The 23,691-nt window shown below is 36.4% G+C and overlaps 1 protein-coding gene and 1 non-coding gene across 5 annotated transcripts; both read left to right on the top strand.

Moving 5' to 3' along the window:
* Positions 1-4,409: 4,409 nt before the first annotated feature.
* Trnan-guu (transfer RNA asparagine (anticodon GUU)) lies at positions 4,410-4,485 on the top strand. The gene has a single exon. It is a non-coding gene; the product is annotated as a tRNA-Asn (tRNA).
* A 3,450-nt stretch (positions 4,486-7,935) lies between these two features.
* On the top strand, positions 7,936-20,299 carry LOC130048372 (protein SSUH2 homolog). Of its 4 annotated transcripts, XM_056145022.1 has the most exons (14): positions 8,882-8,996; positions 9,158-9,213; positions 11,202-11,503; positions 12,423-12,584; positions 13,678-13,750; positions 14,080-14,209; positions 14,503-14,563; positions 14,800-14,924; positions 15,773-15,835; positions 16,258-16,361; positions 16,552-16,644; positions 16,745-16,847; positions 17,093-17,191; positions 18,070-20,299. In XM_056145022.1, the coding sequence occupies exons 2-14, from the start codon at positions 9,185-9,187 to the stop codon at positions 18,214-18,216; spliced, it is 1,491 nt and encodes a 496-aa protein (XP_056000997.1). In that variant the 5' UTR covers positions 8,882-8,996; positions 9,158-9,184; the 3' UTR covers positions 18,217-20,299. The 4 variants fall into 4 exon arrangements, with proteins under 4 accessions (XP_056000999.1, XP_056000998.1, XP_056000996.1 ...); XM_056145024.1 differs by lacking the exons at positions 8,882-8,996; positions 9,158-9,213 and adding an exon at positions 7,936-8,039; XM_056145023.1 differs by lacking the exons at positions 8,882-8,996; positions 9,158-9,213 and adding an exon at positions 8,388-8,505.
* Positions 20,300-23,691: the final 3,392 nt, after the last annotated feature.

Raw genomic sequence — 23,691 nt, 5'->3', positions numbered from 1 at the left:
TGATTTTGGTTTGTTGACTACATTTTCAATGTGGAAATATTTCAACGTTAAAGGTTTGCACTGCGGATGAGAGAGGTTTTCGTCACTTATCTCGCATATGACCCCTCAATGCACTTCTCCACAGTCCGTGGCATGCCGGTCGTACTGGTAAACTGATGATCCATCAATGATCCTTTCCGGGGCTGTACATAGGTATCATGGGCGGTATGTTATGGTCCCTCGTGGATCCTTCCTTGATGCCTTACTCACATCATATGACTCAAGTCGTAAATCATAATGATACAATTTTTTTCAACTAATAGAATAATATCTGTTAGTAACATATGCGTGAAGGCAATATGAATATACGACAGTAAAATTGTAATTCAAAAATAATTAATAAGTATCTGTCATTATGATTAAATGTTCAATTAGTCCAAAAATAAATGTTTCCTGTTATCCGACCTACTAGAACTTACAGCTGCCGATCTGGATTTTTTTCTAACCAAATTTCCGGACAAAAATCATTTCCGGATCGGATTTTGATGTACTTCAGATTCGGGCGAGCTAAAAATAAAACAATGGCAGCTATCGCAATGAGAACTGGGTTATTACATCATTTAATAAATCGAGTACTTTCTTAGATATTTATGGTCAGCAGCACAAGGCTGGACCTCCGTTCTTAAGGTCATATCAAAAAGACCCGTCATTCTCACTTGTAAATGCCAAGCGTATAGCGAAGGAGCATCACTACAGAATTACATCTTAGGTCTGACGCGGCCATGGCGAGAGCAGGGTTCGAACTTATTGGCATCCCGGTATAAACAAAGCGAACGCTCTCCTGGTGCTTGGATACAACACCTGTGGCTCAAGGTCCGATTTCTTAAGGAGTTAGTCTATGTACATCGTCTTAATGGCTGACTTCTTTTAAAAATATGGATGAAAATATAAATATCAGCAATATTTGTCTATTCATGTCAAATATCATTGCCTAGCTGAGAAGCTCGGTAGGTTTAATAGCACGTCAACTACTGTACTGTAGATCGCGGGTTCGAGTCCAGCAGATGTTTTAATTTTTTATACTCCCGCCACAAAGTGGTCGGGCATATAGTTTTGCTCTTGTCTGTCCTTCCGTCCTACTGCGAAACCCAGTTTTCCGGACTTTTTTCTAAACATCTTGAGATATTGAACTGACTTTTTGTATGCAGGTGTATCTTGATGAGTTACAGATATAGTTTGACGAATGTTCCGGTTCGTTGAGTTTTTATGGGGTTGTGTCCCTTTAACGTAAAAAAAATAATAATGTTAGGACTAGTTTTCCAGACTTGTTTTCTAAACGTCTTGAGATATTGAATTGATTTTTTTTTTGTAGGGTATATTAATGAGTTACAGATCGACTGTGAGGTTTTTTCTCTCCGTCTTTTTATTTTTATTTTTATTTATTTTTTTTTTTTTTTTGAATAAAATGTGCCCCTTTAACGTAGAAAAATTACTATCACGACCAGTTTTCTGGACATTTTTCTAAACGCCTTGGGATATTCAATCGATTCTTTTGTATGCAGGTGTATACATGTATTGATGAGTTACAGATCAAATTTGAGTTTTGTTCCGGTTCGTTGATTTTTTTATGGAGTTGTGCCCTTTTAACATGGAAAAATTGCTGTTTTGACCAGATTTATTTCATTGCTGTTAAAGCATATTATAAAGGATAGTTGTTGAGTTTTTCATTGTACTCAATGCATGTAACATATAATCTGAATGCCACATTCAATGCTAAACTTCGATGGATTTCCTACATTTGACTTTACTGCAGGCGGAGGCATTTGTGTCGTGCCGACACATCTACAGTATACATTATGTAGTTTTCAGATTGCTTTCTGCTAAAACTGTATATTTTGAATAAATGAAGGAAATTTGAAAGTTTTCAATTTCAAAATATTGTTGCACATATTCTCGACTTTTCATCCATAACAAATTTCTCTGGTGTAGCATTCCTCCTTAACTGATACTATATGACCTATACGTTTTGTTATTCAGTACTTAGTTTGGGTCAATTTCTTGAAATTGCATAAACCAACCCCCTAAAATTAACTTAGATACCGGTAACAACCACCTGGATTTTTTGCCTTGGTAATAGGAAACAAACATATATATTTTTGGCCTTACATGGTACACGTAACATATAAAACAATAAAACCAAAATGGCGGTCAACTTCCGGATACTCACTTCTTCCGGTGGCTCCACCCGGAGCATAGTTGTTCAGCTCAAGACATTTCGCAAATTCTATAATCGTTATAACGATCTAGAATGCCAATACAACCGTCAATTGCTGTCTGTTTCATATCGATTGTTAGACCATGCATTCTTGGCACACCGATTTTGACTACGGATAACTCCGTTTACCTGATCAAGATATAGAGCCCACGTCGGGTTTGACCTGTCGACAATGGATGCTTACTCCCCCTAGTCACCTGATACCACATCCGGTATATCCAGGCGTCCGTGTTTGCCCAACTTTCTATTTTGTATTGCTTATAGGGGTTATATGAGATTGATCACTGTTCGTTATCTTCGCCTTTCAATTACACTACCCAACATAAATAAGTATACACATAAGCCTTTTACACATTTTGGCATGAAATATATCAATTATAATGACAAACAGCTGAATTTACTGTGTATAACTTTCAATTACCTCAGTAAAATACTCAGTTAAGGAGGATACAACTTCAATATATGTGAAACAATAATGGGCATTCACTATTTTTGGCATAGTCTCTTAAATTGTGATGTTGATTTATTTAGGTGAAAAATCAATGGGTCTTATAAAAGTACACATCAAATACATAATAATTTGTACAAGTAATTAGATTGAAAAAATTTCAAATTAAGGTTTGCATAATACATGTATCTCTTTTTAGAGCATTCAAAAATCAAAGTATTTTGATAAAAAAAAGAGTAAAGATTTAAAAAGTTAAAAGCCTATTGTCATCTATTTATATTTGAGAGTTATGTATTTTGCATTGAAAGATCTGTGTCTATGATGTAACCCACTTTTTTTTTTATGCGCAAGTAACTTATTTTGGTGAGTGTATGTGACAGGGTGATATTTTTCTAAAGTAAATATATTATTTCATTATTTAGATTATGAAGATTAGTACATGACAAAAGTTGTCTTTACTTTTAATTTATTTTATGTACAACTTAATAGTATATGCAAATATCTCTAAAGTTATTTATAGATTATGAGATCATAATGGTCAGTAATAGCACCATGTAAATATTTATAGAATATAGAACTCTCCAATTTCATTGGTTGTCTAAGTTCCCTCTCTTTACTATTGTTCACATTTTGAATTGTCTTCTAAGAGTATAGAAGTGTTTTCTAGAAGATTTTCCATAAGATTTTCCAAGTACAATTCGACTATTTATTACTATTCTGGACCTGACCAGAAATTTGGCTCTGTGTCACACATAGAGTTAATTAGAAAAGAATACAAACTCTGATAGAACCCTACCATTGGTGTTGAGTTGTTTATATACCTATACAATCCACACTATTACATGTATGTATTTACTTATTTATGGTGGGCAGTGTAAATCATTTTACAAAGGGCGACTTCGGTTCATACCCGAGTTTAGTATGGTACATGTAAATATTCCAATGTACTATCTTACTCCCCAATCGGAACTCCTCGAATGTCTCGCGCACTTGACATAGATCTCGGATGTAATACGATGGCATTCATGAGTGAATTTGACGCATTGCCAGTTGGCAATGCATCAAATTCGCTCATGGATGCCATCGTATTACATCCGAGATCAACTGGCAATGCATCAAATTCACTCATGGATGTCATCGTATTACATCCGAGATCTATGTCGAGTGCGTGATCGAGACATTCGAGGAGTTCCGATTGTCTTACTTTCATGTACATATATAATACTCCGACCAATCACACCCATCGTTTAAAAACTGACACAGGCGCAGTATCCTTGTAAGAACGATCGATATGTCGTTATCACACTAATCCTCGTGAAAGGCAGGTTTACTTGGGTAGAGTTTAAATGTCACAACACGTCAAATAAAAATCGAAACTCTCTCCGTTTGATTGCAAATCGGGTAATCGGAGTTCATGCTCAGGTATAAACCGAAGTTGCCCAAAGATTCAAGTTTCAAGAAATCGATAAAATATAACATAAAAATAACACAAAAGAAGTTCAACAATAAATAAGGGCATTTAAACGTTCTCAGTACTGTCACACTTGACTGACCGCTCAATGGTTAGTAAGACAGTTGAATGCTAGCCAAGGTTAATTCAAGATACATGAAAGGTCAGCCGATAAAATATTACCTTTCAACTAACTTAATTACTGCCTGGAAAACCGTGCCTTGTTACAATATTAGAGAGTGGTTCAATAGCAATCCGTTTCTGTGGCGCAATCTAGGTTAGCGCGTTCGGCTGTTAACCGAAAGGTTGGTTGTTCGAGTCCACCCTGGGACGCTAATCGTTTAATCCTGTGAGGATCCGGGTTAGAATAGGTCCTCAGTACCCGTTACTTGTCGTAAAAGGCGACTAAATGGGATATTTCAGGACAGGTCCAACCCTCTAGAGAATTTGGAAGAGGATAAAGTTTTTATTCGATTCCGGTTTCGTCCTGACACAATTTTATGAATTGTTGACTTGGTGTTCAATGAGGCAGAGACAGAAGGAGCGGAATTGTTCCCTCCCCTCAAAAGTATGATTTCTTGAAAGGTGTGGCACGATAAAGATCCCTCCCTGCTCGAAAGCCGTAAGCGCCGAGGGACCGGCCAATATTTATTGGGGAGACTTTGGGACCGGTGCAAAATACGATAGAACATATATATATTGGCTTACATACTGATAGGGCCCCAACTTTTTTTTTTTTTTTTTTTTTTTTTTTTAATTTTTAACACTGATAGGACAGCAATTTTTTTTTTATTGCAAATGTATCAATGAAGAAAAAAAGTATTTCAAACTTTTAATTCAAATCCTAGAACTTATCTATGATCTTACAAACAATAATACTGAATTGTATATGCATGCTTTAAATATTTCTGCATGTCCAAGTTGAATATGCTAGAGACATTTTGCAATAAAATACTGGACCTTTGAAATTTTTTAGTATTAAACATGTCATTAAAAAAACACAAGTATTGAGCTGTGAATAAAATTGCAAAAAGTACTATGACATGTAAGTTTTGCATGGAGTATGGATTTCAATCATAGAAAATGAAAATGGTATAACTTGAAGGATTTGATAGAGAATTACTGTAGCTTTCTGAAAAACAGAGATCCGTCAAAATATTTTTTTCAGAGAGCTATGTACAGTTCTGCAGCTATACTGAGGTGTGATAGTGAAAGTGAAAAGGAAATTTATATAGGGCCTACCATCTTCAAGCAGGAGAAGAGTAAAAGTTCCAGGCAAATTCAAAGACTATTGTAAAATTGTCGTTCAATCATACAGATATATATTTACAGATTATTTATTAGATAGGACATGTATACTTTTTTTTTTATTACATATCTGATATAGTCCTATAGCAGTCTGATTAAAATCAAACCTCTCACTTCATCGAGCGAAGTGAGAGGTTTGATTTTAATCGACTGTCCGTAGCCTATATCGATCGAAGTGAGAGGTTTGATTTTAATCAGACTGGATATACAATAATGTATTAATATTTAGCCCTATAGGCCTATAGGACAGCAATTTTTTTTCCACAACAGATATTGACCGGTCCCCTGGTGACGTCTCCATATGAGTGAAATTTTTCGAGAGGGCCGTTTGACCTGTTAGATCCGCCCCGTCTTACGTATTATAACACGAAATGACGTCACTCCTTGACTATACAGAAATCGGTTAGCCTGCATGTTTTCATACCTTTTGTTTGGTCTTTGGGCTATTATACATTGTATTTACCAGCGGTTCTGTGGACAGTGCGTGTACTAGTAGTTGTATGCCCAATAATTGGTTCATCCATGACCACGATTTTGCCGATTGACTCTTTACGGACAAGGTATCGTTTTCATATCATTCGAATTTCCTCGTCAATCACATTTTGGAGTGAAAATCGCTTTAGGAAGACTCAATCATTTCGTCGTCTGCCCAGCTGTCTGACCAATGTGTTAGCCGCCATATTTAATGATCACTTGATGTAACACCCCCCCCCCCCCCAACCTTTAAAAGTTGAGGATTTTAATGTGGCTTTTATAATCATGTGCCGATCCATGCATTAAATCAAATAAACGATGATATAGCGGAACTAATGTTGCATTAAATATTTTGAATTTAAGACGGCTATAATGCCACGTATCAACACTTCGCGAAAGTCCGCCATCTCCCGGATAAAAATCGTATTTCCCTACGTTGGCTTTTGTAATTTTCGTATCTGTAGCTTTGACATCTGTTATTTTTCCATCAATTGCAGTCAACTACAATATTTCCCAGATTGGGGCAACCCATTCACTTGTATGAAAACTTGGCAGTGGCGTAGCTTCCATTGAGGCAACCGAGACAACTGCCTCGGTAAAAAAACAACAACACCTTTTACGTTGTTAAAATGTCGATAGCTTCTGGGGGGCGCAGCCCCCCCCCCCCCCCCCCCCCCCCCCCACCTGCCTCGGTAATATTCGAACGCAAGCTACGCCTATGCTTGGTAATTGGCTAAAATTCAAAGTAATAACATCTTACATTTGGTAAGGTAAAGAAGGAAAACTTGGATTGGTTTTTCACCGATTGACCTTTGGCTGACCCCGCAAAGGGACGTAACTCGCGGCGAAGTGTTGATGGGTCCTAATTCAATCTACAATTTACGTTTTTTACCAGTTGATGCACAAACTTTGTTTCTAGGACCCATATCTAAGAGCTAGCCCACCCACCCCCTGGGTTACATCATATATGACCATATCCATCTTAATTATAGGTCACAGTGACCTTGATTACTTAAGAGCGCGACACACCTTCTTCCTAATATGCATTTAACTGACCATTTGATGATTCTAGACCAAATAATTGTGCCCTTACGAATCGGACAGGATTTTGCCATATCGTCTTAATCAAAGGCCACTGTGACCTAACTTTAAAGTGCCACCCACCCTCTACCCAAGATGTATTAGCTTAAAAAGTTTGATGGTTCTAGGTCTCGTAATAATATTCAAGTTACGAGCCGGACACGCAGTGGGACAGACAGACGGGCGGACACGATCGCCATACGCTGATCCGTTCCGTATAAAGACGGGCGTATAAAAATACACACAAAAAGAAAAACTAAAGACCATCAGTGGCAGATTTAGTAATCCTTCTCTAGGCCTAACCGTTACACTCCAGTGCAAGGGTTAGAGAAGGTCTGATTATAATTAGACCCCCCCCCCCCTTTCGGAAATCCTGCGTCCGCCACTACATGTATGCATATTAATTAGACCATTTTACATGCAAGTATATACGTATGTGTATATGTAGGTATGTGAGTGTTTATTGATATACGTATGTGTATATGTAGGTATGCGAGTGTTTATTGATATACGTATGTGTATATGTAGGTATGCGAGTGTTTATTGATATACGTATGTGTATATGTAGGTATGCGAGTGTTTATTGATATACGTATGTGTATATGTAGGTATGTGAGTGTTCATTGTTCCAAATCTGTTCATGTGTTTGCTTGACCCATATGGGTGTATTTTGTTTGCAATATGAAGTATTATTTTTAAAAAATGCAAAATAAAATATATACAAGCACTTGCTTTAATGTAGCCACGCCAAGTGATACCAAGAATTTTAAAGCAAGTTAGACAGTGTTAACTTAATTACAACAATTACATTTTTTTTTAAAAAGTGTTGAACGCAAGTAGGGTATTCTAATCAGACCGATGTGACCCGGCGAGATAACCTATTTGTCTCGCGCCTCTGGCTGATTTACTGGTTGCTCTGACGGGAGAACCAGTTTCTTCGACCCGGCATAATAAAAATAAAATTATCATTCAGGGTCACTGAGGGTGTGTACCTGTACTTGCGGAGTTTCGTGTGAAATTATGAGGTACTTTCTTACACTTTTCTATAAAAGATTAAATGAACCTTTTTCATAGCATTGCACGTAGAGCGTTCTAGATCAGTAGATGCCTAGATGCAATCTCGAACTAAGATGTAAATAAACGGAAGTGGTCAAGACTTCACCTGGTCAGCTCTCTGGCCACGCTTGTTTATTTGTTTCAGCCTCTGTCACGGAATATGAAGGTCTGACCTATTTATTTTCTTTATACTCATAGACTATCACTTCAATGCATTGCGAAATACGCAGGTAAATCTCAAAGTATGCAGTTGTGGAAAAATGATTGGATCCACACCTATACCTTGTAGATGTATATTGCACGTTGTAACTTGCATATTACCTACTTCGTCGTTATCATGTGACGGTCATATGACTTAAAAAAAGATAAAAATAATTCCTATCCACGAGGAAGTATAGGTTAGGTCAGAATGTCAGAGAAAACACCACTACTGAGGTAAAAATGTTGGGTTTAACAGATCTTTTTTAATTTACTTTTAAATCCAATCATTATTCTTTACAAACTTTTTCAGTTGAAATAGTGGTATTTGCGTCATAAATATGCATGCCAAAAGACTGTTATTGTTTCTTTTTTCCTGCACTTTAAATGATGTTTTTGATTTATCTGTGACTTGTGGAACACGGTGGTGTATTGGCACACATTAATTCCATTGTAAAGTCAGCACTCTAAACATTCCATCATCTTACTAGGATGGGCATTTATAAGTTCAGTGATTTCAGAATGTTGTGCAATATTCATGGTTGGTTGCACTTTATGACACTTGACCCCAAAATCGTCAGTCTAAAAATTGGAAAAACCCATCTTGTGAAGGTATAGCAGTGTTCAGAGGCATAATTAGGTCGCACTGTTTGAAAGTACTTGATTTCAATGGCAGCATCAGGCGTTCATAAATATACAAATCTGAAGAACGAGAGTGCCACATTAAGGTAATACAGCTTTCAGCTAGTGTAGATATAAATATAGATTGATACTGAGGTTGCTATTGATTGATACACCTGAATGATTTTCAGTATGAATGTAATTTTACATACGTTATGTATACGACATTGTGTTTGATAATGAAGACCGATTTAATACTTCTTTTTAGCATACCATTGCCAAATGGAGGTGTGTAATGCAGTTTGAAGCAATGAATAGTTACATGTAATTTGTATGCATTTTTTTCTTCACAAGATTGCATTGAATTCTAAAATGATAAAAATACTTTACTTTCATAATCTTGAATGCATGTTCATGTATTTACATGTCTGCCAATTATTATAATGGTGACTTACATGCCACTTTGATAAAAAATTCAGTTTCCTCTTCCATTTCCCTTCTGCTTCAAGGTGATTTACTTTAAAGGGAAAAGGAAATGGAATTTTTTTATAATAACATTTGATGTGAAAACTTTAACAAAAAACAAGTATATTATCATTTACATTTTTGAGAAAATGAACATACTTTTAAGTTTTTACAAACCAAGATAAATTTTAACTAGCTTCGGGCAAGTGAGTTTTCATGAAGACTGCTGGTAATTTAGGGATTTTATATGTACATGTAAGACTATCTTGTCTCGGATTAGCAGCCATTGTAATCAACTGCAGATTGAAGACTGCATGGTGTCACTATTTAGATGGACGTAAGCTTAGTTTTGAAAAAGTTTAAATGTAAGTGCTACATGTATGTAATAATATGATGTGGACCTAAACATGAACCCTAGAAGGTCTTGCTCCTTCAATTCAGCCTGTGGGTTTTCTCACTTAGATGATTAGAGAAAACTTTTTTCAACAGTTTGTATTTCATTTAGATTGATTGTTTGTATCTTGTTTAACGTCTCTCTCGGGAATTTTTCACTCTTATGGAGACGTCACCAAGACTGGTAAAGGGCTTCAAATTTAGGCCTATGTTGGGCGCTTATGGCCATTGAGCAGTGAGGGTTCTTTAGCTACACCTCTGTGACACGGGACATCCGTTTTTAAGGTCATCTCTTAGGACCCGTGACACTCATACTTGATGCCAAGCATTTGGCGATGGAACTGTCACTACCTGTTTTCGCTACTTAGGTTTGTCACGGCCTGGATTCGAACCCTGATCTTCCGCTGTGCAAACGCTCTACCTCTAGACCACCACAGTGGTATATTTCATTTAGGATTGGGGAAAAACTCGATACACTGTTAATTCACCTTCCCATATGATAAAAACTCGATACACTGTTAATTCACCTTCCCATATGATAAAAACTCAATACACTGTTAATTCACCTTCCCATATGATAAAAACTCAATACACTGTTAATTCACCTTCCCATATGATAAAAACTCAATACACTGTTAATTCACCTTCCCATATGATAAAAACTCGATACACTGTTAATTCACCTTCCCATATGATAATAACTCAATATCCCATGATAATTATAGATCCACAAATATAAACTGATGCAGAAAATAAAAATTTGAGATTGTTTATCTGACAATTAATGCACACATATTTACTCCCTGTTTTTATCTACGATAAGATGTCAATTATACGTCTAAGTTTTTCTCATTACAGAATGTATTTATCATGAAAATGAAGTACACCTTTGTACTCGAGAAAATTTAATGGTACAAACATAAACCAAAAAGTTGTCCTTTTTACAAGGAAATACATCATGAATAAAAAAATATATATATAAAGGCAAAGGGAGGTTGTGATATACAGATTGCAACCAAACAAAGCACTTTACAGTGTATGTACTTTTAAACATCTTAAGTAAGATTGTTAGGACCCCCCAAAAATTGTCACCTCTGAAATCGTATTTTATCCTTGAATTTCAAGTAAACTGAGTAACTCCAAAACTGTTACAAAGAAACATGGTTTTGACAAAAGAAAATATATGGCCATGTTTTTGGTGTAGTGTCAAATTACTGAGGTTTACTAGAGGGGAAAAAAGCTTATACAATTTTGGAATGGGATACATTTAGTATTTATAGACCCCTATGCAATGTTATACTCATTATTGTATGTTTCACCTTTTCATAAAGGAGTTACATGCAAAATAAAAATTAAATGTGTACTTTTTCTTTGAGAGTAATTTTGGCTTAAATATTCGAACTGAAGATTTTTACTTGTGTGTCTCATTAACCTTTGTTTATTTGATTTTTCAGTGGTCAAGGAGGATATGGAGCTCCACCCCCTCAGGGAGGGTATCCGGGGGGATACCCAGGTGGGCCACCAGCAGGGGGATATCCTGGAGCGGGGCAGCCACAAGGGGGTTATCCTGGGGGTGGTCAACCACCTCCAGCAGGGGGATACCCAGGAGCACCACCAGCGGGAGGATACCAAGGGGGACCACCAGCGGGAGGTTACCCAGGAGCACCACCAGCAGGGGGATATCCAGGAGCACCACCAGCAGGGGCATACCAAGGGGGAGGTCAGCCACCACCTGCTGGGGCCTACCCACCACAAGGTAATTTGGCCAGCAACAAGTGACTAAGTACCACACATATAGAGGTCTACATGTACATTTTTTGCTTTCCACTATTAAGTGTTTATAAAGTGATTGTAAGTGGCAGCTTAAAGGAATGGGCACTTTATCTTTGATGTGTGAATGACGTACATACACCTCATCAACAGAGGGATTTTGAAATGTTGTTGCGGTTTCGAGCTTAATACACATGATACAAAAAGAATTTCTTTTCTATGCTAGCTTTGACCTGTAGTCATATCATATATACATAAACACACAGTCAAGGTACTTGGTGATGTCCATTACAGCCTTTGATCTATACCCGGTACATGTATATTTCAGCAAATATTTTTGAATTTTGGTAAAACCTGATATGGAGAACACTATATGATAGGCAAAATTACTGTTAGATGTTATGGTAACAGTATCCCAGGTCCCATCTTAAATCTTGCATGTAGATGGGCTGTTCCTTAATTTTATCATGGTAATATGATTATAATCAATGCCCTATGCGTAACCATGAAGTAATTCTTTGTGTTGTTTTATTTCATGGAAAAATTATAATAATGGCATTGACCTACATGTATAAAGAATGCAAATAATATTTTAATTAGACAAAAAGTGCAATTCTGCACTTTCAATTTAAATTTCATAAACTGTTGACAATAAGTTATCAATGATGTTGTTTACAATTATAACCGGTCAATGTAAATTAATCAAAAAATGACTAAATACATATTAAGGAAAAATAAACAATAGAATTGTATTATGTACCACATAACCCCCCCCCCCCCCCCCCCCCCCCCCCCACACACACACACACACACACAAACACAAACACAAAGTTATTTTGTCTGAGAATGAATGTAGTAGACAATAAGTGCACAAATAGATTTGTACATTGTATACTTGTTGACAGGCGGAGCACCCCCACCGGCAGGCTCTGTTCCCAAGTACTCGGGGGAGATGCCAGATGACGATGTCATGGATGATCCTAACCGAGCCGAGACACAACCTACAGCGCCACCTATGGAGAAGATGGATCACATAGGAGGCTACAACAATGTCGGCTTCAATGCCAGTGAGTCACCAGATATTTTACACCAGTATTTCATACACAGCATATCCATGTTACTGTAAAAGCTGTGGGTTGAATTGACTTGACAGATTAAGGCAAGATTGTATGGAAAATGATTATATCCATAAAAGACTCCATTTGCGTGTTTCGAAATAGAAGATAAAAAATAATGTGGAACAATTTTCACGGATTGTAGAAATTTTACTGTTTCATTGGGAACTGTAATCTTTGTGGAGATGATTTCTGTATGAATTACACAGTTGCATAAGTTTATATTACCATATAATAATTATAGACTCAGTTTTTTTTTGTCATTTAATGTCGGCTAATCGGGAGAGAGCTGTCTTGCTTTTGATGTCAGAAGTATTGTACCTTAGTCATGTTAGTGTGGTTTTCATATTAGTATTTGACTTTGTTTTTTTTTATCTATTACGGTAAATTAATAAATCTACAAAAATAATAAAACTAATTACATTTGAAATTTAAATCAAGATAAGTTGAATTTTGTAATTGACACGCACATGAGTAATTAGGAGGAATGAACATGTGTTCAAATCATAATGGGTTCAGAGAAAGAAATAAAAATTCAACTCATCATACTTGCAAGCTTCACTGAAATATTTAATTTATAGAATGTCGGAGAGTTCTGAATATAGTAAATGTACGTGATCACCCTTTAAGCATGTTTCAGCATCATGAATCTTTTAGATAAATAACACACAAAAATGACTATATATACAGGTGTAGTACTTTGATATGTACAGTGTATATACAGCACTGTGCCATGTATTTATTTACATCTACCATGGTGAGAAACCCACGAGGTTTGATTGTACGTCTAACTTAGTTAGGTACCATCTAACCCTAGAGCGCTCACACGATACAATTTAGCACATGTCGAATTTCAAAAATGATAACGTGCATCTGTTTTTGAAGTTTACATTTAGGAAGTACATGAATGTATATGATTTTTATCGATGAGGAAAACTCCAGTTCAGTGTTTGAAGAGTTTGCACATATTTCCTCCAACTACTTTCACTAATAAGGAAATTAAGTCATACACACAGATCAGGAGATGATTTTTTCCTCCTTTCAGATGTTCTTCCTCCTCCGAGTTATGAGGATGCTACAAAAATGCAACCACCAACAGAGAGACAGGCAATCCAAAAGTAAGTCTTGGGGGTAGGGGTGGAAAACTAACAGCAAAATTTACACTGTACACTGTTAATACACTACTGTGGTAAGAAGATGTCTTTGTGAAGCAATACACTCTTGAGCATGGTCACTTGAAATCCTTACATATCTGACCTTGACCTTCATGAACGACATTGGTGTTCATCAGTCATATGGGATTACGTTGATCTTTCAGTTTCTCAAGTATAGAGTCTCTATGTTGGGTAGTACAGAAGTTGTGGATGAGAAAGAGTTATCCTTCCTGACGTTTTCCTACCCTGGAAGGACTTTGTTATCAGTAACACTTTTGAACTTTAAATTTAAGTGTCCCAACCATCACTGAACAAGACGCCAGGGAAGCACTGCTAAGTCATGTGGCGGAGCACTGCTGTTACGGTAAAGGCGCTGCGGAGGATCTCAAATTTCTGGACCTCAAATCCACGAGTGCGTTTCATGTAAGTGTTCAGACACGTCTCATCAACTAGTGGTAGATGAGCCTCGTTAGATTGAACACTGTTTCCATGCAAAATTGTCCAAATGAATGAAGTGTTGGGATGACTTTATCAAATTAAGTACTGAGTAGAGAAAATAAGTTGTTAAAAACTGGTTCCCAAGATATATTGTCCAGATTGTTGGTATCCCATGGAATGAAACCTGACTATATATTCTCCATATCATGGAAACAGCTACCTGCTTTGACTGTACTTTAGAATGAAACAATACTTAAATGCTGTGACTTGATTTTCAGTACACCTTGGAAACCTACGGGGAAGGTAGATCTACCTCCTGGGCATATGAACCATATTCAGGTATGTTTTTGCACCCCCTCAGCTAACATAATATATGGAATCAGATATTAAAAGATACAGTCAAACATAAATGTAACGAACATGGTTATAACAAATTATGGCTTATAACGAAGTTGTGACTATCTGAATGTAACAAATCACGGCAAAATCATCAGTCCCCTGTAGATTTAGTACCACACAATTTTATAATTTTTATCTTCCAAAAATTACATAAACTGTGAGAATTCTCTACACAGGTCAACTGATAGATGGTCCACAAAATGGCACTGCCCCAGGGCCCTGGGACATACAGGCCACACCCCCAACTATGTTTCAGAATACAGAGCAAAACTTAGAGGTGCCACACACTGCCTCTGTCAAGGTAAGACAATTACAAGAGAGGTCACAATAATTACAAGGGAGGTCACAATAATTACAAGGGAAGTGAAAAGGGTCACAATAAATGGGGAAAAAAGTCACGATTGATAGAATCATAGCCATGAGTGCATGTTGATATTAGTGTTATCAATGGAAACACTCCATAAAAAGTTTCTGCATTAAAAATGAAAAAATCTATGAATTTTATACTTAAATTGTTATATTATTATTATATTCATTTATAAAGCGCAAAATTACCTATAGTTTCTATGCTTTGTACAATGTTGGGATTCTCTCAAACTTCCGCCAGAGTTCGTTTGCTTACAAACCAAACTCTTCCATTTAGGCATTATGGGATAGTGATTTCTTAAGCCGTGTGTACTGTGTGACGTCACTGTAGAATGACGAAAAAACATAACGTCAAACGTAAACAACTTTCAAAACAAGAACGTAAACATTAAGTTCATTAATTTACACAATAATTTGAACTGAGTCTCCCTACTTTTTAATGATCTTTTGATCATTTTGTGTTTAAAATAAAATCCATACTTTTATATTAATGCTCTTAATGTCAATATCTTCAAACTTTTAACTACGAACTATTTCATTAGTGTTATTTGCCTGCGTGATAATCACGGACTCACAATATACAAATCTGTATATTGTACTGCGTCACATAGGAGAGGTCTATTCGTAGATGACGTAATGAGGCCTCGACGGGGAGTTTGGGGATTCTCTTTCTGAAGATGTTAAAAATGTTTGACAACTCTACTTTGCATCTTTATGTTTTTCATTGTTGCAAGTTATTGTAATTCCTACTTGTTACTGATTTATTTTAATCTTCCATTCTAGCCATGTCATGATTGCTTTTCCTCGGGGTATGTGAGATGTCACAGGTGTTTTGGCCGAGGAAGGGTAAGTCAAATGAATGTTACTTTCATTTTGCAGGAAGGGGAGGGGGGGGGGGATGGGTGTTAAGTCAAAGAACATTACTCTCTTTTAGCAGGAGGCGGGAGGGTAAGTGAAAGGGACTTTACTGTTTTGGCAGGGGGATAAGTTAAAAGAACTTAACTCTGTTCTGATAGGAGAGGGAAAATCAAAGGGACATTACTCAATCTCTTTTATGAAGTACATGTAGAGTAATATGAACTTGGTATATATACAATTAACGTATTATGGAATTAAGATCAATCAATGAAATTTAGACATCTTCAAGCTGCTGATACAGAAAAATATATATATATTTTTTTAATGAAAATATCCCAGCAGTTAATCGCTGCTATTTGAACAATTAAAATCAGTCAGTTCTTGAAATAAAGAATGATTTTCTATTATAGATCAGGTGTGTCCATTGTCATGGAAGCGGCCATGTAACTCGTTACCATGACGGTGAGCACAGACATGATCGTTGTCATTTCTGTCACGGATGTGGAAGACGAGAGTAAGTTTTTTGATAGAAGTGTCCTTTGATATTAAAGTTAATACAGAGAAACACTTTGTAAGCTTATTTATTTCTCAGAAAACCTGTAAAGCTAATAAATATGTACATATAGCTGATATGCAGTCCTATTATATAGGAGGTTGTCATATCGTAGGATCATGTGTTGATACTCGTGTTTTCCCTCTTCCAGGTGCTACACCTGTCACGGGTATGGTATGGTGGTTTGCAAGACCTGTATGGGACACCGAAACCTGAAGTGTTACATCAAGCTTACCATCAAATGGTAAGCACGCTAAATTATTACTGTAAATACATGCGTTTCGCAGTAGTTTATTACTTATTGTGTATATTATATTGTACACTGTATGATCTGCCACATTTAGGACAAACCATGTGAATGACCACATTGTGGAGCGCACGCCTCTCCCTGACCATCTGATCAGAAACGTGTCTGGACAAATTGCTTTTGAGGAAACTAGTCCAAAGGTAAGGCTACTGATATTTTAGATTTTGTTGTGAGATCTCATATACATGTTAATGAAGAGTTAAAATTTGCTAACACCACATTCTGGTGACCTACAGCAATTTAAAGTTGTATACTGAATGTTGTAGACTGTGTATATTTAGATACATACTTTCATTTTAGAGGAATGAATAATACAATTAGTGTAAATTATAATGTAATATGAAGTACAACTTTAGTAATGGTATGTTATATGATTTTAATTTAGGTTTGGCCAATTAATCACTTTCATGAGCAAGAAATCAATCAAGCCTCCGGTCACCTGATCAGTAGTCATCAGTTTCCATCAGAACGCATGCTAATGCAGGTAAAATGCCAGCTGACATCCCAAATCATTTATACCAAACAAGGAACCCTTCTAGTTCGTTTTCCTTTGTTTGGTCCATTGATTCGTTGCTTAATGCCAAAAAATTGTCTTATTCAGGGTCTAGAATTATGCTTTCCTGTTGACTGGGGCAAGTGCAATGACAGTTGTAATTCCATGTTGTAATCTGTGGGCATCAGTGTATCACAAACACATTTTGTTTTATTATCATTTTAGTTTTCGTGTGGAGTGATAATGTTAAAAATGAATATCTTTGAACTTTTGAAATTGCATTTACAAATAAAAGTATTTCTGATCTTACTGATAGGGATCTGTGTTAGAATAGGTTCTCAGTACCCCTTTACTTGTCGTAAGAGGCGACTAAATGGGGCGGTCCATCGGATGAGACCGCAAAAACCGAGGTCCCGTGTCACAGTAGGTGTGGCACGATAAAGATCCCTCCCTGCTCAATGGCCATAAGTGCCTAGCACAGGCCTAAATTTTGCAGCCGTTCACCGGCAGTGGTGACGTCTCCATACGAGTGAAATAATCTCGAGTGGGACGTTAAATAACATTCAGTATTCAATCAATCTTACTGATAATTAAAGAAAAAGGAAAAACAACAGTTTTTTCAGAAGAACGGACAAAAACCAATTAAAGCAGTTGACTTTATTATTGTCATTTTAATTTTGGGCAAGTAAATTTTGAAGTTGGGCAAGTGTATTTCTAGTCATTGCTTACTTGTGGGCAAGTAACCGTAAAAAAAAAAAAAATCTAGACCCTTGTTGACAAGTAACTATAAAGATATGTTTTGGATACAGTAGAGTGTATTGTACAGCTGTATAAATTGATTTCTTAAATGGCGTATTTGTTTATTTCAGAGACACAGAGTGAGGATTGTGCCAGTGACTCAATGCCTGTACAAATGGAAGGACACCGAGTCGGATTTCTTTGTGTATGGATTCGAACACTGCTGTTACGCACCGAACTATCCTCAAACCTGTTGCTGCGGATGTTCCATCTTGTAACTGGTGGTATAAGATTATTGTGCAGGAGAACATATGTTCTTTCATAAATGTACAAAGTGCTAGATTATTCCGCAAGAGAACATATGTTCCTTTATGAATGTACAAAGTAGTAGAAGTTTAATACCTTGTCATTGTACATCTACTCCATTACATTTAAGTTCTACATTATAACATTTCATGCATGCAACTAAAAGGATATGTGCAATAGATTGAATGATGTGAAAGACAACCCCTTCTCTCTCCCCCCCCCCCCCCCCCCCCCCCCCCATTTCATTCCTTTTTCTTTTAGCAGAATTAAGAAATTTAGCTGTAATTGATACTCATTATCATTATGCTTTAAGATAGCCAGTGAATGGATACCTGTCATATAGTACAAGAGAGGGTTTATTTCCTCAGTTTTCGGATTCGTTTCCACTTATTAAGAATTGACCAACATAAGTGTCACTTGGTGATACTTTTCATTTATATACAAGTGATTCTACTGGGCTTTCAGCTGGAAGACCAAAGTACCACGTCAATTCACGTATAATGTTGTTTCAAAAATATTTCTTTTTTTTTTTTTTTTAAAAAGAACTTGTTTTGGTGCCAATTATTAGATATTCATTGAAAATTATACTGTACCTTGTAGTTGAAATTTAATCTGATTGATATATAGTACTGCATGTACATATTACATTGTATGTAATTGCAGACGAGGTTTGCTTCAACACTTGCGTAACACTAATACACAATATGCATGTATGTTGTTGAAATAAAATAAACAAGAATTGTGTACCACACATTTATATATGACATACATGTATTTGTGTATTGTGCTTCTATGTAAAGAATGTAGTCTGAAGACTTTATACATGTAGATAGAATTGTGGAGCTGTTAATGAAAATTTCATTTTAGAGACTCTCTTTTAACATAACTGTTTCTGGGTGAATTGAAAACCAGGCAAAACCTTCAGCTAGAAAGGTGAACGAACTTGGAGCTGAAATAAACCCTTATACATGGCATTACCACTGAATCTATCTGGATCTATACATTATACAATGTTATGAAGCTCCGCTCAATCATTGACTTGCTTTTATCTGTTTCCTCCATATATTTCTTATCTACAAGTGCTTGTATTTGTTTATGATGCATTTACATCCTTTATACCCCGAAAGCATTATAAGTATTGTTTGCTTAATGTTTGATGTAACTTATATAGCAACAGATTTGTAAGGATGAGAAATGTTACCCAGCGCTGAACCTTACATTTACATGTTCGTACAGCACCCGATCTAAAGATTGATGTCAAAATCCATATTAAAGCAATTATCATTTGGGCTCAACAATGTATAATTCAGTTCATTCACACTTTGTTTTTCATAAATTTATCTCACTTTGATCAGCAACTTCATGTGCCATATAATGATATTGTATTGAATATAGGTGAATATCCTACTTCATCAGCAAGTTTGATCCTCCACTACAATCATTTAGTTTGACCAATGAAAGTGTTGGCTTAAGAGCTATGTCTGTTTGGTCTGAAATGACAGCACCCTCCCTGGCCTGACTTAGTTTATATGTATGTTGCCAACACAGTTGACTGCTATCTGTTTCAAAATGACACAATTAAAGTATTACCGAAACCAAACTACACTGGATGGGATCAAACTTGCTCTGTATTTGATGCTAAAATTAAAAACTTACTTGCCAATTGTACTTTGTGCTTGCATATTGCATTTATTTTGAATGTGTCACTTTTGTACCAATCACAGCTTTTAATTTGATTCCTATGCAGAGTGTGTACTACTGTTTTGTACATGCATCCTCTGGGTATAGCAGGAAGTTTGGGGACTTTGCTGTTGACAATGAGAGCAAGCATCTTACCTGCGTTATAGAGCCATTGGCGTTGTTGTATATTGTTAAGTTGTACTTTATAACAGATTATTTTTCACTAATTTTTTCAAAGTTGAGTGTTATTTTCATGGTATTTAATACATGTGAAAAGGTTGCAATATCTTAGTAGCCATAATTTTTGCATATTGTGTTAATATTTTGTGTTTCAACTTATCAGTGGCATGAAACCTATTAAAACTTTTGAGTAATTGTATGGCTTTATTTTTTAAGAATAGTCAGATGGAGTACATGTTTACTAGTAGTATTTATATCATTCATATATATCAGTGCTCGAGCTGGGCTTCGCCATTTTCGCCAATGGCGAATTTTTTTCAAAAATGGCGAAAAAAAATTGAAAGTGGCGAAAATCCCTTTTTGCAATAAATTGTATTTTTAATCCTTTGTCAGTGACACATCGCCTGTTTATGCAGTCAAAATCTGTTTATTCAGTCAACGCGTGCGACCGGAAATCTCGCGTCGCTCCAGTGCACACAGAGCTGGTCACAGCCTCAGGTAATTTATGGCTGCAAAAAAGTCGGTGATTATGTAATAAAGTACATCGGACAGCTGTTTACCCTGCTGTGGTCAATTGTTTAACATTTAAAGTCGTTTTCATTATCGTGTTATCATCTCCACATTAATGTCAATTCTTAAAGGACACAACGCATGTTTCTAAACTTTTTCATTTTTTCAGCAAAATTAACTCTTTTTATGCCTAAAACTACTTTAAATGTGTTTTAAATGAAATATTTTGCGTAGTTTTCGAGTTTGAAAGCGATGAAATTCAAATCATGCGATATGCATATTTTCTTTCGCTAGTTTACGCGCCATTTTGTGTGACGTCATATGCGCCCTCGGGTTTGAAAACATCTATTAGCCATTTCATAAACAGATTAGATTTAATCGACAAAAAACCAATTGTCACGTTAACGGCTTGTAAATAATAATGCATTAAGATGTTTTGTGCCGTGCTCGGGTGTACTAGTTGTCGGTAGAAAGGATTTAGACTGAGTATTTTTCAATTTTTCGAAGGAAGGTACGAGAAAAAAGACGTGGATAATTTTTTTGTTGGAGCAAGAACTTTACCTTAAAAAACACACCCAGTCACCTTTTCAAACATCGCTTGGACAGAGACCCTGATAAACTGCGAGAAAATGGATATATCGAAGCTATAAGCACTGGTAGGCCTATAGCGTACATTCTGTTTTGCTCTTCAAATTCAATACACACTCGGATCAACTGACCTTCACCTTGTAACAACATATATCGACGATACAATGTAACTTCTACCAACTGGTAGATTTACAACAACAAAAAATAAAGATACAAAATAATTGAACTTTAAATTATACAAATAATAGAATATTGTATTTCCTAACTTTAAATTGAATTATAAAATTATTTCTTTATTGAACTCCTAGCATCTTGAGTGCGTCAGTAGGCTATAACGCCGTGCTCCCACTTCGTACTTCCTAAAGACGTGCAGATCACAATTCAAAAATAGTAATAAGATTGGTTTATCAAAATAAAATAATGTGATTACCACTTTAAATTTGAATATTTTTATTGATTTGTGTGTGTGTTGTCTTTTTCTTTCTTTCCGAAATGCACGCGTGACAATAGCTTGGCATAGGGCCTAGTCGTCAACAATTTAACGTATCATAATTTGTCTAATCCAAAAATAAATAATGATTGCACTGTTTATTTTAGAAAAACAGCGCCAATTACAGATGTATAAAAGAAATAACATCCCCAAACAGTTTGTAGACAGCGACCCATATAAACATTATTTACTCACAATTTTGCCGATTTCATACACGCTTTACTCGCTATATTTGGGTATTTACATCGTTATATGTGTGCACTGGTGGCGAACACATATAAAACTCGGACAATTTATCAACATCGATTTAAATGTTGCCCATGGTAAATTAATTAGGCCCCTAAAAGTTGAGTTTTTAATAATATCTCGCAGTACTTTCACAATCCGAAGGCGCGGCGCATGTGACGTCACTGTACCACGTGACTACCTACCTAATTAACTTGACTTTTTGAAATCGGGGCTTAGATTTAAGTCTGTATTGTGGTTAATTATCGCAAAATTTCGGCGAACGAACTATTAGAATCAATTACTATTAGCATAAAGAAGACAAAATGCATGTAATATTGTATACTTTGAAAACACGAGATATGTCCTTTAACCAGAGAACCGACCGGTAATTAAATTGGCCGTATTATTGTGTATAATGTATACATGTATATGAATACATCAATTGTTTGTTTTTACGGCCAAACTTGTTGATTACAAGATTTTGATTTTGATGTGTTTGATTTTAGTTCGAATATTTCATAAACAATGCGGTCGGTCACCATTGATATGGACATAGCAATTTTAATAAATAATTTTCTTTGAAGTTCGGTGCGCAACAGTATAAAAATGCTAATCTCATAAGACTATGCACCCCATTCTATTTTGACACTAAACTTGTAGCATCTGACCCTAGTCAGTCTAAAATTAAAAAATATCTATGTTTGGATTTACAGTCAACCCCACCTGCTCAAACATCTGATTCTCTCCAAATTGCAAAATCTTCCATACAAAAACGGAAATTTAATAGGGAATGGTTGAGATACGACTCTAAATTGGGCTTGATGTTTTGTGACATCTGCATTTCGGCCAATGTACACAATGTTTTCACTGAGGGTGTAGCATCATGAAGTTTATATTTATATGATTTATTATCTGAATTTTGATTTCCATAATAGAATTTATCAAACAAATCAACTTCTTATTATTTCAGAAAGAAATGTTTAAGTATGGTAGCTGGATATGATTAAGTAATGTAACTGATTCAAAATGCTAAAATAAGTGTAATGAATAAAATAATATATAATATGATGGAAATAATTGTAAAGCATGTGATTATTTGTGCCGCGCCACTCCCCGAAAAAGTGGCGAAAGGGAATTCTGGTCCAGTGGGAGCACTGATATATATGTCAGTGACTGTTTATTTTATGGTCTTTCATCTGATCAGTTGACAGACCTAAGTCGTTAAAACAGGTAGTGACAGTTCCATCGCCAAACGCTCGGCATCAAGTATGAACGTCACGGGTCCTCAGCCGGGTGATTAGCTCTCCTCATATACCGCCCGCACCTCGGGCGGGACAAGGAAGGCAGCCGTATGTTTACCGGGCGGGGAGCGTATGGAATGATGGTGTTGGTGGCCGCCCGATATCCGTAAGGTTATCGGTAGGTAACCGGGAGGGGTACGTCCGGTACCCATACGGACATCGTACGGACTAGGTACCCCCGTGCGGTCACCGCTCGGACACCTGAGGGGTATCGGATGAAGCCCGGACGATGTCCGTTCTGAGAACATCCGGGTATCGTTCGGTGACCTTTGCCTTTTCATGCGTGTTAAGTGCAATTAAGGTAATTGCAAACTGGTGTATATATACCTATCGTCATCGTCATCATCTCCAACATCATCATCGACGCTGTTGCCATCAACATCGACAATCCTCTGAGGCATCTGAGACTGCCGTTCCTACGTCTACAACTCGCTGAAGCACGTGAGCGTTATCTTACGATGGGGTTGACA

The sequence above is a fragment of the Ostrea edulis genome, chromosome 7, assembly GCF_947568905.1.
Source record: "Ostrea edulis chromosome 7, xbOstEdul1.1, whole genome shotgun sequence".
Taxonomy (NCBI): domain Eukaryota; kingdom Metazoa; phylum Mollusca; class Bivalvia; order Ostreida; family Ostreidae; genus Ostrea; species Ostrea edulis.
This window is presented reverse-complemented; position numbering and strand designations above follow the sequence as displayed.

What these genes read in the sequence shown, in the direction of transcription:
- LOC130048372 (XM_056145021.1), top strand. Translation starts at nt 8,938, where the DNA reads ATGGCAGCATCAGGCGTTCATAAATATACAAATCTGAAGAACGAGAGT. An exon ending in CACACACTGCCTCTGTCAAG is followed by an intron (nt 14,925 to 15,772) that starts GTAAGACAATTA and finishes CTTCCATTCTAG; the next exon opens with CCATGTCATGATTGCTTTTC. An exon ending in TTGAGGAAACTAGTCCAAAG is followed by an intron (nt 16,848 to 17,092) that starts GTAAGGCTACTG and finishes ATTTTAATTTAG; the next exon opens with GTTTGGCCAATTAATCACTT.